The following is a 15,978-nucleotide window of genomic DNA, read 5'->3' on the forward strand; positions in this document are numbered from 1 at the left end:
AGCAGACTGTTCTCTGCTGACACAGCTCTCAAGCCCTGCAGAGGTCTGCTGGCATGGAGATGGTGCTGGGAAGAGCAGCACAGTGCCAGAGAGCAGGCACCCTGGCTGGCACCAAGGGCGCCACAGGGGCAATTGTAGCACCTGCTCAGGCATGTGTGGGTAACTACAGAATCACAGAATCACTGAGGTTGGAAGAGACTTTTCAGATCACCCAGTCCAACTGTCCACCCAGCACTGCTCCTGTACCCCTAAACCACTCAACCACATCACCCAGCCCCAGGTCCAGACACCTCCAGGGTAGAGACTCCATCACCTCCCTCACTGTCCTGATGCCTGACCCCTGAACAGGGAAAAATATGTTTTAATATTTAATCAGATTCTCCTGCCTCAGCTTAAAGCCATTTCCTCTGGTCCTCCCAGTGCAGACATGGCAGAAGAGACCGGCCCCGTGTCACTACAGCCTCCTGCCAGGGGTTGTACAGAGCAGGGAGATCCCTCCTGAGCCCCTGGAGACTGAACAGCCCCGGCTCCCTCAGCCACTCCTCATCACACAAGGGTTCTAAACCTCTCTAAACCTTGGTGCCCCTCTCTGGACACACTCCAGTGCCTCAATGTCCTTTTTAAAGTGAGGGGCCCAAAACTGCATGCAGAACTCGAGGTGTGGCTTCACCCATGCTGAGTACAGGGGATGATCACTCCCCTGGTCCTGCTGGCTAAACTATTCTTGATACAGATACAGGGAAGAGACATGAAGGAGCTGGTGGGGTGGGAATCTGGTCACCCAGCAGCCCTTTGCTGGAGCAGCCCGCTGGTGAGGTGAGGTGAGGTAAGGTGGGGTGGGGTGAAGTGAGGTGGGGCAGGGCAGGGCAGAGGAGCCCAGGGAGGGAAGGTGCTGAGGTGTGGCAAGGTGATATGGAGCCACCCATGGAGCAAGGCAATGCTGAGGCAGCAGCTCCAGCCTGCACTGCACCTCCTGGGCTGCTGCAGGCTAGGGAGAAACAAGCTCTGCCTATTCCATAAGGCTTCTAGAGGGCAGTTCAATTAATCAGCCCTGCAGAGAGACCTTGATAAATCAGAGGGCTGGGCAATCACCGGCTGTGTGAGGCTTAAAATGGGAAAGTGCTGGATTCTGCACCTGGGATGGGACAACCCCAATGTACCTACAAACTGGGGAATGAGACCCTGCAAGGCAGTGTCACAGAAAGGGACCTGGGGCTCCTGGTCAGTGCCAAGTTGAACATGAATCAGCAGTGCCCTGGCAACCAAAGAGGGTCAACTGTGTCCTGGGGGGCAGCAGGCACAGCATCACCAGTCGGGCCAGGGTGGGGATTGTTCTGGTCTGCTCTGCTTAGACATGGCCTCACCTCGAGTCCTGGAGGGTTTTGGGCACCACAGTATTAAAAAGATATTAAGTTATTCCAGAGTGTCCACAGGAGGGCCACAAGGATGGAGAAGAGTCCTGAGAAGCCATATGAGAAGAGGCTGAGGACACTTGGTCTGTTCAGCCTGGAGACCTCATGGCAACTTCCTCGTGAGGGGAAGAGGAGGGACAGGCACTGAGCTGTGGTGGCCGGTGACAGGACCTGAGAGAATGGCCTGAAATTGTGTCGAGGCAGATTTAGGTTGGCTATTAGAGAAAGGCTCTTCATTCAGAGGGTGGCTGGGCACTGGAATAGGCTCCCCAAAGAAGTGGCCACATAACCACGCCTGACAAAGTTCAAGGAGCATTTGGACAACACTCAGGGGTACACGGTGGGATTCTTTGGGATGGCCCTGTGCGGAGCCAGTAGCTGGATTCGATGATCCTTGTGGGTCCCGTCCAAATCAGCATATTTGATTCCGCGAAATCACGGCAGCCCCGAGCTCACGGCGCCAGCGCTGCCCACCAAGGGGCCGCGGCGGTGAGGGCGCTGCCACGCTCATCATGGCGGCGGAGCGGGCACCACCCACCCGACATGGCGGCCCCGGGGAGGCTCCGAGCCGGCGGCGCTGCCCGCCGAGCCTCGGCGGCGGCACCGGGAGCTGCGTGGGCGCCCATCCACCCGCCGTGCGGAGCGGCCCGGGAGCCGCAGGGAACCGCGCCCGCCCTTTGCCATGCGGTGACCGAGCGGCTGGCCCGCCATCGGCGGGAAGATGTCGCCCGCTTGCCCCGGAAGCGCTCGGGCAGGCGCCAACATGGCGTGGCGGTGCTGGGCCCGCGCCGGGGGTCCGCGGCCGCACAGGTGCCGCCGGCACGGCCAGGGACGGGGAGGGTGAGGGAGGGCACGGGCGGCTGGGGCGGGCGGTGCTGACGGTTCGCATGTTTCCCCCGCAGGCTGGCGCTGCTGCTGCTGCAGCCGCGGCGGGGTTTCCGCCGGGCGCGGCCGCGGCCCGAGGAGCCCCCGGCAGCCGCCGCCGAGGCGCGGCCCGGCCCGCCGCTGCCCCGCCGCAGCCTCTGCCCGCCGTCACCCACCGCCGCCGCCGGCCGCCCCTCGCCGCGCCGCCTGGTGAAGCCGCTCCTGTTCGCCGTAGGGGTAAGTGGCTCCTGGGCCGGGTGCTGTGCACGGCTGGGAGGAGCGGGTCGGTAAGGAGCATCTTCCATCGGTGTCAGGGGAATGCTTCCTCTCTGGGCTTCGCTGCTCAGACCCTCAAAGTTAACGCAAGGTTCTTGGCTAAATACTGTAGCGTTATAATCAGCTAATACAATGTAACTTCAGCTCAATCAATAGAAATACCGTAAAGCTATCCCAGTTTCATTCCATTTCGGTGAACTTAGTAATTTCATTGACCAGTTTTGTTTGTGAGCCTTTTTTATAAAGCATCATCTCATGACACTGAACATCCAGTAAACCTGAGGAAATGGCCTGAAGATGCACAAGGAGAAATTTAGATTAGATGTTAGGAAAAAAAAAAAAACAACAGAAGGGGTTGCAAAGCATTGAAACAGGCTGCTGAGAGCAGTGGTGGAGTCCCATCCCTGGGAAGTGTTCAGAAAACACGTGGATGCACTCGAGGACATGGTGAACTCAGTGGTGGTGCTGACATTTGGACTCATGCTCTTCAAGGTGTTTTCCATCCTTAAGGGCTGTGCTGTGCTGTGAGTCCCGAGGTCAGCTCTGCCACAGGTTCCGCTGCCGTGATCGGGAGTGGCATTGCCTGGGATGCCCTGGCCGGGGCCTGGGGCAGGCACTGAGCAGTGCCCGGTATCCCCAGTTTGCTTAGCTTTATCCAGTATCCCCAGTTTGCTTGGCCTTTTCCAGTATCCCCATTCACTGAGCAGTGCCCGGTATCCCCATTCACTGAGCCGTTCCTGGTATCCCCATTCACTGAGCTGTGCCCGGTATCCCCATTCACTGAGCCGTTCCTGGTATCCCCAGTACACGGAGCCATGCCCAGTATCCCCATTCACTGAGCCGTGCCCGGTATCCCCATTCACTGAGCCGTGCCCGGTATCCCCATTCACTGAGCCGTGCCCGGTATCCCCATTCACTGAGCCATTCCTGGTATCCCCATTCACTGAGCCATTCCCGGTATCCCCACTCACTGAGCTGTGCCTGGTATCCCCTGTTCCCTGAGCCATTCCCGGTATCCCCATTCACTGACCCGTGCCCGGTATCCCCACTCACTGAGCCATTCCCGGTATCCCCATTCACTGACCCGTGCCCGGTATCCCCATTCACTGACCCGTGCCCGGTATTCCCAGTTCACTGAGCCATTCCTGGTATCCCCATTCACTGAGCCGTGCCCGGTATCCCCATTCACTGAGCCATTCCTGGTATCCCCATTCCCTGACCCGTGCCCGGTATCCCCATTCACTGAGCCATTCCCGGTATCCCCATTCACTGAGCCATTCCCGGTATCCCCATTCACTGACCCGTGCCCGGTATCCCCATTCACTGAGCCATTCCCGGTATCCCCATTCACTGACCCGTGCCCGGTATCCCCATTCACTGAGCCATTCCCGGTATCCCCATTCCCTGACCCGTGCCCGGTATCCCCATTCACTGACCCGTGCCCGGTATCCCCAGTTCACAGGCTCGGCCTTCGGCTCCGCCGCCATCTGGCAGTATGAGTCGCTCAAGTCGCGCGTCCAGACCTACTTTGAGGAGGCTCGGGCAGACTGGATGGATAAAATGCGGCCGCAGAAGAGAGGAGACTTCAGAAAGCAGGTACACAAAACCAGGCCCGGCTGCTCACACAGGGGCTGAGCCCTGCGAGGCACGGCTTCAGCTCTCCTCTGCTGGGAGCGTGGTTTGTACAACACAGCCTTGTCCTGGTTGTTCTGATTTGGAACTTGCAGGAATATTGGCTTCTCAAAAAGTTACAGTGGATAAGTTGACGTGCAAGGAAGACTGATAAAATTAGTTCTAGAAAACTGTAGCTCGATATCACTGTGAAGGTTATAGTGGAAAAATGGAGAAGAATACCATCTTCACCCAGAACTGCAGGAAGGAGAGGTCAGAAGTAGGAATTTGTTCATCTAAACTAGGTACCTTTTGCTTTTGCACCATAAAAAAACCCCCAACAAATGTTCTTGCTTCATTTTAAGTGCTCTCAAAAGTGAACATGAATTCTCAGGGAACAGAACTAGATTAAATTCTCAGTCTTATGCTTAAGGCTTTTCAGTTCTGTGACTTCTGAAATGCATATTTTCACCTTCTAAACCCTTAAAAATACAAGGTTTTAGAGAGCTTTTTTACTTTAAGAGCTGACACACAAGTACTTTTAAGTTTGGGCAGCAAGAACAAAATAAGTGCTGCAAGATTTGTCATAAATTTAGTTGGCATCCCAAAAATATCAGTCATTTAGTTTTTAATTAAGTATACTTAAACCTAACCTCAACATTCATGTATGTTTGCATTTGTTTCAAGGTTACTACTGGTTTGTGATAGACCAGGCTTGGTGCTCATTCAGGTCTCCTTCCAAGGGAAGTAGGGCTGAGCATGGAGCTGGAGGTTTGGGATCCTGGGACACACAGCATGGTGCACACCAGCACTGCTGTGGAAATGGGCACATGGGATAACCCTGGTGGACAGCAGAGCTCCATGTGGCTCCTTGCTCATGGCCCCTACAAACCCCCAGTGGGCTGGGAGAAGAAGAAAAGCAAGAAAACTTTTGGGGGTGAAGATAAAACAATCACCAAAAAATTGTTTAGTAAGTGTGAGAAGAGAGAAGGAAACAAGTGATGCATAGGTAGTCACTCACAATCTCTTGTGGAAAGACCAGTGCCCAACCAGTTCATGAGAAAAATATGTTAAAGCTCCTGAAATCCCCTCTTTTGGGGAGATGCCAATTCCCTATTTGGTAGGGAATATCTCTGGTTAGTTCAGATCACCTGCTTGGTTGTGTCCCCTTCCAACTTGTTGCAACCTGCTGCTGCAGAGTGAGAAATGCAAAATATCTTGATGTTGTGCAGATGTTGTGTTGATGATGTTCTACATTCACCAGAATGTAGAACATTAGTGTGTTCCCAGTACTGTCTTGGTCAAAAATCCAAAACACAGAGCCCCGTATAAGCTGCTAGAAGGAAAATTACCTTTATCCCAGCAGACTTTCTTGCTTAGTGTATATGAACTGCAGGGGAGATTATGGTCAGCACTTAATATTTTAAAATAATTATGTTTTTACACTTTTGTTTTCCTTCAAAATCTGAAGGGGAAGATGTGGTGATTAGCTATCCAAAAAAGAAAACTAAACTGCACTGTTGTTAATAGGCTTAAACTCCCAATCCCCATCTTCAACGGGTAAGTTCTATTTCTAAGAGTTCAGGATTCCACTGTTATTTCTGAGGGCATATAATCCTTGTATTTTAGAAAAATCATATCTGTTCTGTGTTCTTATACTGAAGACTATCCTCTGCCAGATAATAAACAAAAAATGCAATGAAGTTGTTACTTTAATATCAAACAGTGAATACTTTCTTTCATACAGCATTGCATCCCCTGCCTCCAACCTGCAGATAATTTTTATGACATTGTCCCCATCAATATGGTTGGAAGGTCATTGAGGTAGCAAAAAATATATGTCCAAAAGGATTACAAAAGCTGAGGAAGGGAAAGGGGGGTGCAATTTGTCTGTGGCCTGACTGCACTCAAAATAAACTTTTTCAGGGGTTTTAAGCTTGGAGGAGGGCTGGGTGAGCTGGACGCAAGGGGGAATGGATTCCACATCTTGTGAGCCACCTCTGCAAAAGTGATCCTGGCACAAAAGTGGCATCACTCAAAGGTGGGTGGTGTGATGTTAGACAGCATTAGGGTGAGGCTTAGTCGAGGCAGGATTTATGCTAACTTTGGCTAATCTGCTAAAGTCAGCATTATGGGCTAGATCTTTGTTTAATGCAAGCAGGGTAAACCCACTGGAGTTGTGCAGAAGGATATAGCCCCATTCTTTCTGGGGAAACTCTTCATCCATATTGGGTATTTTATGAAAAGGAGGGTAGATAGCTTTTCTTCAGTAAGGAAATGTCAACTTGAAAAGCTAAAGCAATCAGAAGTAAAAAAATTGAAACCAATTTACTTCACAGATTTCAAACAAATGCCTTCCATTCTTAAAAATGTATGAGCTTTACCTGGCTGTTTCTGAAATTGCAAGTGCTTCAAGGTGGCATTGATGGACAACACTTCTGTTCCAGGTTAACAGCTGGTGGAATAACCTGACTGAGGGCCAGCGGACTGTGACAGGTTTGTGTTAGCTTACAAGTATTAGACATTCACAGGAAGAGAAATATGGCAAACAGGTACAGTATACTAAAACAGATGGCTTTCATACCGTGTTTAGGTTGTTGGGCACAAAGCATGTGGAAATTTACACCTGCACATACACTATTTCTGCTACTGCTCCTTCTCACAAACTATTTTTTGTATGCCTTAAAAAAGTTCCCGTGCATCTGTGTGAGAGAGTGTGGAGGATTAAGTAGAATCCACCCCCAGCAATATTTTGCTCACGAATTATGAGAAACAGCAAATGCTCTTAGAAGAAATAGGTGGATATATTCCACTGAAATGTGGGAATTAAAAATTCCCTAAGAGTTACATATTTGCAGTATGACATATGAAAAGTAGCAAAAATTTAGCCTTTGAGCTTTCCTTTGGTTATAATGTAGTTCTGATTGGTTAGCCTAATGCCAAATCCCTGAGATAAATGTAATGTGTCCAAGAAAATTGATAGGAGCTTGATTCAAATCCAATAGCTGAGCCCTGTCTCCTGCTATATATTCTATATTAAGTATTTACTGAATCTCTATTAGCAGGTTGTTAGTGTAAGGTTACTTAAATGCCATTTAAGTTGTTTCACCTTTCATGTTTCCTGTTATTATAAAACATTTTAAATCCCTAAATGCTTGGACAGAAATAGAGAAGGCACTTTAAACAAGAAGTAATACATTTTGATTATGTTTCCAATAATTTACACTCCTATTCAAAGTAAAGTAAGATAGCAATAACATCTGTGAAGTAAAAAGCTGTATTTGCTGTCTCCCAAAGGTCACAAAGCCAATTCAACTTTGCAGTTTTCTTAAAACCAAAACTCGCCCCCAGAAAGGGACAGGATATGTAGTGTGTATTTGTATGGTTCCCCCAGTGCTCTCCTCTTGTGCAGTTAAATGCAACTGTGCAGTATATCAGTGGCATTTAGAAATAAATAGCAAGAGGGGCAGGAAATGGGACCTCTTAGCTGGCTCCTTTTTCATTGATTCTGCAATAGAATGTAGCAGTTTGAAACCATAGCTTGCACCTTCTCAGCACAGATCTTTGTGGACTGTTGGATTCGTTACACTCTGTGTCAGAACAGTTGCAATTAAATGTCATATTTCTGAAAGACTTCCTCTATATAAATGTAGCTTTCAGTGTTTTTCATTGCTTTTTCTAAACTGCGTACAAAGTAAGAAGTGGATATTGCTTTTAACAGAATTGTAAAGAAAAAGTACAATTCTACAAGCTGTCTTTTTAAATACTTGCTTTCAGTAAGCATTATGGTGTATTCCATTGGTAATTTGCTTTTATACTTTCTTTTCCCCTCTTGTTAGGTATCATAGCTGCAAATGTCTTTGTGTTCTGTTTGTGGAGACTGCCTGGCATGCGACGGTTTATGTTTACATATTTCACCTCAAATCCATCCTCCAGTAAGTGAACAGTAATTCAGGTGCTTTTCCTACACAGAGGTGTAATAGAACTCTGATGATGCTGCAGAAGGCTCAGGTGGCATGTGGCTTACTTGGAGCTCCATCACCCACAAGCAGTCTCAGTCCTGCTCAAACACATTATTCCATCTAGGCAGGAAGTGCTTTGAGGGGAACAATGTTAAGAGTAATGGATCTGATTTTTTAAAACAAACACAACTGGTGCTGTTCTAAATATTGTAACATCAGAACTGTCGCCTGCTATCTGGCCTTTTCCTGCCTTCAGTGGGATGCAACTCCTGCCTGAATAAAGGTGAGAGGGGCTTTTCCCAGTGACAGCAGCCAAACTGCTTTCTGGGACAGAGTGCAAATCAAGGCACTCAGTGAAGGAGGACTATTGCTGTACTACATGATGCCATTCATAAACTAGACTCAAATGTGATTATTTCCCCCCTTTAATGTTCTGTGGGATGCAGACAGAGCCATCATCAGTCATGTGCTTGCATGCTTTCATCAGTAGACAAGGATTAGTCTGTAGGTTGTGTACAGTCCTTGCTTCAAAGCTGTGCTTTCAATCACATTGGGAAAACCCAAACAAACCCAAGCACCAACTTGGCTTTCACTGTGTGTGAAATGTGCTGAAGATATTAACCTAGAAAAAAATTTAGTAATATTTTAAAAATGAGGTTTCGTTTTTACAGCAGAGAAAAGAATTAAAAGGACAAGGAGACAAACTTGTTTGGAAGGTACTTCCTGCTACATCTTAATTTCTGCTGAAAAAGTGGAAACTCAGCCAGTTCCCCCACACACTCCAAAGCTAAAGATATCTGCTATCCAGATCTGAGCCTGTCACCCCAAACACTCCTGTTTTAAATAATGTTGACCTTCAAACCTGCTAATTGGCTTGTTTGCACTTTCAAGGCTGCCATTTCAGTGAGGAGAGCTAGTAGCTTTTGCAGAAAGGAAAACTGTTTTTCTCTGAGGTCATCTATGTTGCAAATTCATTTTATATGGCTGCTCAGGTACTAAAAATCCTTCATCATATACATATATAAATGAAATACTTTTTTCTTTTTCAAAGCATAGAACATAGGTCATAATGTTTTCTATGAAACAGTCCCCAGTAGGTAACTAAGACTGTTATTACAACTTTGGGGTATATGTTCTTGCTTTGCAAAAGGCATTGCTTAGAATTGGAAATTTGTTCCATTGCTGGCTTTACATCCTAGCTTGTATTTGAGAATCTAGACATAATTATCCTATAGTGTTTCTTGATGCATTTCTAGTCTATATGATGTGTAAGTTGAAGCAAATTAAAATGCTGACTTCATATGCATTGCTTGTCTCTTTTGTAGGAGCCCTGTGTTCTCCCATGCTGCTCTCTACATTCAGTCACTTCTCTCTCTTCCACATGGCAGCAAATATGTATGTTCTGTGGAGCTTTTCCAGCAGCATTGTCTCTCTTCTGGGCTGTGAGCAGTTCATTGCAGTGTACCTTTCTGCTGGTAAGGTTAAATATATAGATTTACAACACTTAAAAAATATAAATATGTGTTCAAAAAGTAAAATGTGTGCTTGGTTAATAGATATATGAGGACAGATGGCCATTGTTCAGTCCCACACATTGCTTTATACTAAAGGCAGTACTACTTTGCTGTCATACAGATTTTTGGTGGGTTTAAGATACTGGGCTTTGAAATATAAAACTGTATCTGGTTTTAATTCCTGCTTTACTACCAAAATCAAACAGCTGTTAATATAGTCTCTTGGAATTTTTGTGACAAGAGATGACAGTTAATTTGTATTTTCTGATGCTGGTCTGCATTGCTGCCATGATTTCCAGTAGTAATTTCTCTTTTTCAGGGGTTATCTCCACTTTTGTCAGTTATGTTGCTAAAATGGCCACGGGAAGGTTTGAACCATCCCTTGGAGCTGTAAGTACCTTGGAATATGAGAGACTCATCATGATCTTGGAAGCCAGTTTGAAAGCCTGCTCTATTCTTTCACCTCTTTAAAAGCCAAGAATATGTTTGGGGTAATGGACACTAGAAAGGTTTACCACAGTCAAGTAACCAGGTACAAACGGTTCTCCTGAACTGGTTCTCCTGTGCAACAGCTTGTCTGTTCTTCAGAAATGTTCCCTCTGCTGCAGCAGCTGCCCAGAACTAGCACCACTTAATGCTGAGGGTTGGAAATGAGTCCTGAACAGCAGGAGCTCTTGTCCCTGAGCAGATCAGTTATGTAACTTTTTATTGCAAAAATGGTATTTTGTAATTGTGTAGCAGTCTTCTCTAATTAAAAATAGAATACTTTGGAAAGAGATAATGTAATCAGACAATCAAACTCAGCATGTGATCCCAGTGGAGGTTGTAGGGCATGCTGTGCAGGAAGGGCAGCACTCCTGCCAAAAGTCTCACACGATGAACAATATGAGGCAGGCTGAGGAGCTTCTGTAGCTGCCAGTTCTTTCCAAGTGTTTTTAGTAGTAGAACATTTTAAAACACTTAACTTGCATTAAATTTGAGGTTAACCTAGGCATTTGCCAGGTTTTAAAGGCTTAACTTACTAAACTGAATAATTTTGATAAAAGCCCAAAGTCAGATTCTCATTATTCTGTTAGAATGAAAAAAACTCTTTAGCTGTGCTGAAGTTAGAACTTTTGGAAATGCTGTATGTGTATTGTCCCTTTGTCTCATGAACTAATTATATCAGGAGTAAATTACTTTCCCTTAGTCTTACTGGTCTGAACTTACTGAAATTACCACACATTGCATTAGTTTGCTGCATTCAGAGCCTTTCCATTGAGATTATTTCAGGGATACAAAACCCCATGGTCAATTTAGTGTACAGTCCAGGGAGTTACTTGTTTCATTGACAGAAGATTTTTGTTCCTGTCCATGTATTCTTTTCCTTGGTTTTGTACAAGCTTCAGAATGATTTTGCTTCATCAGATATGTCTATGCTTGATTAATAAATATTAGATTTCTAGGGTTTACTTGAGAAACAGCACATTTCCAGAAATCATTATCTTAAATTTAGGATTGGGTATTTCTTAATTATGTTAGAGGATTTGAAGGATGTTTTTCCCCAGTATTTATAATTCCAGATATTGAAATTAAATAGTGGTGTGTTGTTTTATTTTTATTTGGAACTTTTCTGTGATGACAGAAGATGGATGTACTTTGAGTTTTGCCACAGGGCTGCATTTGAAAATAAAAGCTAAAAGGAAAACAGGTTCACATGCAGAAAAATCTATTATCCCTTATGTAACATGTTAGCTTGCTTTGATGTATTTTCCTGTGTTTGCAGTCAGGAGCTATAATGACTGTCCTTGCAGCCGTGTGCACCAAGATGCCAGAAGCAAAACTGGCCATCATCCTCCTTCCAATGTTCACATTTACAGCAGGAAGTGTAAGTGCCTTTGGACTTCAAAGAAATGCTACTCTCAAAACATTTCCCCCTTTCTCCTCAGTATCCTCTTCCTCTGTGTTTCTAAGCTGTTAAATGTATTTTGAAAGAGAAGAGGGCTCATAGAAGTCACAGGTAAACTGAATTGGTGCAGCCTAGCAGAGGCATTACAGCAGTGTGGTGAATTCAGAATTATCCTAAATACCATCCTCCATGGGTCTGTTTCAGATCTAATCCCAAGAAGTGAAAGAAGCTGGGAGGGAGTCAGGTTCACCTGTCTGAGGAAACCTAGATACACATCCTGTTCTTTCTGATGGGTGATATTTTTATAGTAGCATTTGAAACAGGCTGCTGTAAAACTGGTATGTGGTCTTTAAAGAAAAATTTATCAAGATGAGAAACACAGAATTTCACTTCTTGAGATTATATTCCAGCCCTGGAGGAACATTTGCCTTCTCATATCATCTTTTGATACTTTCAGGAACACATTTGGAATTAGAAGTAAGCTCCTAAGACTTGTCTTTGTGTGTAGTACTAGGACTCCCTTTTTTTTTTTTTGTTTCATTAAGTTGTTTTATGCACATCCACTGCCACATTTAAGAAAAGCTTCTCATGTATATCTCAACTTACTTTAATAAGTTAATCATGTTTGGTCCACTACTTAAAAGGTGTTTTACTGCTTAAAGCAGTTAAGCCAGGTCATTCCAAGATCATGAGATTTAATACTCTTTGTAAGTGAAGCTTATAGATTTGAACAAACATTCTTAGATGTAGCCTTCATGTTTTCTTGCACTTCTGCTTGGGTTGACCTGGGGTTTTTGCATGCTACCCTTTACCTGCATCTTTCTTTAAAAGGTGGCCAGGGTGGAAATACAGGCAGAGCCACAGAAAGCATTGCCCAGAAAAAAGCATTGCCATGGGCAAGTGCTCACTGCAAAACAGGAGCAATATCAGCTGTTGCAGTAGAAACATTGGAATGATTTTGGCCCAACTATGTAATTGTATAATTGTTTATCTAAACTTTACATAGTCCTTTAATCTCCCTTACCTATACTGTGATGAGCTTTCAAATGAAACAAGCCAGTGTAACAATGGAGCTTCTATTCTAACACTCATGCTTAAGGAAAAGTCCTGCCTAAAGTACCATTTCATCCTAGCATTAAATCTGTCAGTCTTTATGAAATGAGGCATTTAGTAAAGTCTTGCTGTTGACAGTTCTGGTGCCTTTGCCTCCTGAAGATGGTACAGCAGCAGCTCCTGCTGCTCTGCTGTGGAGTTGTTCACTGCCTTCCTGATTTTCTGCCTTCCAACCAATGTTTCTATCAGATAAGATAACAGGGATGCTGCCTCACATATTCCATCCACTAGAGAGTTGTGTTCAGGAGCACAGATGCACATAAATCTAAGCTACATCAGAATTAGAGAATGAGAATGTTGCAATTACATATTTTGTGGTGTCTTTTATAGCATGTGCTCCTTCAAGTATTTTTTGTTTCCTCCTGACCCAAGTTTGGAATGTATTTGTAGCTTTAAAAATGAAGATTGGAAGAGACTGAGTGTTCAGAAAGGACACATTCCCACCCTGCACTATTCTGTAGCTGCTCACATCTGTATTTTGACCACACAATACAGTTGGAGACTGAGTCTCTTGTTTTAAAACAACTATTTTACAGTAATTTCTTTGATATAAAATCTATAGGATGTTTTTGATTCCAAATTTTTGCTCTGTGCTAGAATAGAAAACTGTTATCAGTGGCCATTTTGTGCTGTGACTGATCCTGTCCATTCCATGTTCTCTCCTTTTAGGCTTTAAAAGCCATAATTGCATTTGACACTGCAGGGCTTGTTTTAGGCTGGAGACTTTTTGACCATGCTGCACACCTTGGAGGAGCTCTCTTTGGAATGTAAGTCTGTATTTACTAATTCTGTTTTGTATTTAAATGATTCCTGTATTTTTCTCTCTTCCTGTTGCTGAAGTGTGGGGTTTTTTCTGTAAAGTTGTCTTAACTAGCAATGAGTACAACTCAGTGTTACCCTTTTAGTGCTGTAAATTTTTGTGGAAAACATTGTTAACTGATGAGCTGAAAGGATTGAGCTGAACTGCCACAGAATCATGGATTAAATGTCAGGTGGTCCTGTAACCTGGGCTGGCTGTTTCTGTCCTGCACTTGCCAGCACATTGAGGAGAGTCACAGGGCAGAGAAGATTCCCACAAAGCACAGAATAGACAAATTAAAATAACTTTAGAGAGCTAAAGATGTCTTTGTGTCAGTGTTTTTCCTCTAATTGCAAATTTACAGAGAGCTACAGAGTTAATAAAAGCTCAGGCCAAATTCCTTTGAGCAGCCTCTAGTGCAGTTTTCTCAGTGTTGCTGTATTGCCTTTGTGGGGACAAATTAGTAAATTAGTTCTTCCTAATTAGTAAGAACTACTAGAAACAAGTTTGTAGGAAACAGTTCTGTATTGTTCCATGTTTGAACTACATTGAATTTTTCCCTTTCTACCCAATTGCAGACCTGTTGCTAGGTGCATTTTTAATATTTTATGTAGGCATTTGAAAAGGCTACCTGAGATTTCACTAGGCCACACTTAAAGGCAAACCAACTTGTAATTCCCTATTTCTTGGCTTTGGTGTCAGTAGGCTCTGTGCTGTACAGCCTCCTTTTCTCCCTGTCTCTGCTATCACAAATGCATCTGATGTAGTCTTGCTGATTCAGAACTTTCTGTCCTGGTGGATCTGAATCAGCTTGTTCATTGTGAGGAGGAACAGTCTGCATTGGTAAGGCAGATTCACATATTAAAAGAGAATAGCAGTTGCAGTAGAAATGGTCTGGAGTTGGCAAGTTTCTTGCTTTCCTCACCTACATATTTATACCTGTTTGTTCTACTAAGTGATGATTTTGATCACTTCATCCTAAAAGAGAAAGGGCCTTATTTAGGGCCTATGTTGAATGGCAAAAGTATTTTCTATACATTGCCTCCCACTTTAGAAATCAGCTGTCTGATTTAAAGGGATGGCCAGTTCACTGGCTGCTGGCTCACAGAAAAGTGCTTTTGTTCCTCAGGATTCAGGTGTGGAGTTGGGCTTGGCAGAGAACCTTCAACCTCTTTCCATGTGGTTGCTTCCCCTCATGCCTCTCCTCCATAACCTCCATTGCTAATCACTTCTGTTGATATTCGTGTATTAGCATATATAATTGTCTGGGAATATAAACAAAGCTAGAACACTTTGATAGATTCATCTTTAGGTGCAAATAGAAGAAAATTCATTTTGAATGGAACGTGGTTGTTCTTTATGGGGCAGTTGTATTTATATAGGAGAAAATTCATTTTGAATGGAACGTGGTTGTTCTTTATGGGGCAGTTGTATTTATATAGGAGAAGAAGAACACTTTTCCTTGGTGTTGTCAGTAAGGATCAGCACAAGCAACACAACTGTTTTAATAGTCATATGGAGATATTTTTTATGCCTTTCTAAGTGGAAATCACAACAGCTTGAAATTAAAGGCAGGAAAACTGTTCATTCTCAGGACTGAGACAAACAAGAACAACAAAGTTAACTGTTTGCAGTCAAGAGAATGAGTGGCTTACCTGCTGCTTTGCAGGCATATTGTTCTTTGTGCCTTAGTTTATCTTGTCTCTTACACTGAGTATTTCCTGGGTTTCAGGCTCAGCCTGTTTTCCCTCAGATGCAGAGGGAAGTCACAGTTAACTTTAACCATGGCTTTCTTTCCCAGGTGGTATGTGACTTATGGCCACGAGCTCATCTGGAAGAACAGAGAACCACTGGTGAAAGCTTGGCATGAAATGAGGACAAAGAACACAGGAAAGGGAGGAGGTGGAAGATCTAACTGATTCTAATCCTAGAGATTCCTCGTGCCCAAGTGGTATCTTACTTGAAGACATGGGATTGAATTGGTTTTGAAGGTGTTTTTGCTACTCCACATTAAGCCTCTAAGGAGCTGAAGTTTCTAATGTAACAAAATTATGTTACAAAAATTCATACCCATAGAAAATGAACTCTTTCAAAGGTGGAACAATAAAGGTTTTTATCCTATTGCTTTCTGAAGTAACAGTCCACATTACCTTTTCAAAGGTGGAATAAAACATGTTTTTCAATTAAGTGACCTAGATCTCTGTTAAAGAAAATGAAAATGGGATGCAACTGGTTAATATTAGCAAGATAAACATTTTCAGAACTGAGGAATTTAATGGATCACAGACCCCTAATGTCTGCCAGACAATACAAGGTGCTTTCCTAGAAGGGAAAGTGGGACTCAAATAAGGCTAATATGGTGAAGTTCAGTGGTTTTTGTTGTTGAAAATATTGGATGAAGTGAGGCAGTGGTCTTGTTTGATTTGAAACTTGAAATACATGTAGCAAGAGTGGATTGTTTGCCAAGGCTTATGTACTGGTTTGATGGTCCAGCTTTGTCACCTGTGGTTTATTCAACTTGTGGTTTTCTTTTCTGTTG

At 44.1% G+C, this 15,978-nt stretch overlaps 1 protein-coding gene across 1 annotated transcript; it reads left to right on the forward strand.

Moving 5' to 3' along the window:
- The first annotated feature begins 1,955 nt into the window (after nt 1–1,955).
- Nucleotides 1,956–15,626, forward strand: PARL (presenilin associated rhomboid like). Its single transcript, XM_058030798.1, has 10 exons — nt 1,956–2,206; nt 2,315–2,513; nt 4,008–4,148; nt 6,611–6,659; nt 8,003–8,098; nt 9,451–9,600; nt 9,959–10,029; nt 11,405–11,506; nt 13,310–13,407; nt 15,241–15,626. Exons 1-10 carry the CDS (start codon nt 1,956–1,958, stop codon nt 15,356–15,358), a joined length of 1,275 nt encoding a protein of 424 aa, XP_057886781.1. The 3' UTR covers nt 15,359–15,626.
- The last annotated feature ends 352 nt before the right edge of the window (nt 15,627–15,978 follow it).

The sequence above is a fragment of the Melospiza georgiana genome, chromosome 10 (assembly GCF_028018845.1).
Source record: "Melospiza georgiana isolate bMelGeo1 chromosome 10, bMelGeo1.pri, whole genome shotgun sequence".
Taxonomy (NCBI): domain Eukaryota; kingdom Metazoa; phylum Chordata; class Aves; order Passeriformes; family Passerellidae; genus Melospiza; species Melospiza georgiana.

Bases quoted from the DNA above. Each gene is read 5' to 3' on its own strand.
- PARL (XM_058030798.1), top strand. From the start codon at position 1,956: ATGGCGGCCCCGGGGAGGCTCCGAGCCGGCGGCGCTGCCCGCCGAGCC. The intron at 2,514-4,007 runs GTAAGTGGCTCC...CGGTATCCCCAG, and splicing joins CGCTCCTGTTCGCCGTAGGG to TTCACAGGCTCGGCCTTCGG. The intron at 8,099-9,450 runs GTAAGTGAACAG...TCTCTTTTGTAG, and splicing joins CACCTCAAATCCATCCTCCA to GAGCCCTGTGTTCTCCCATG.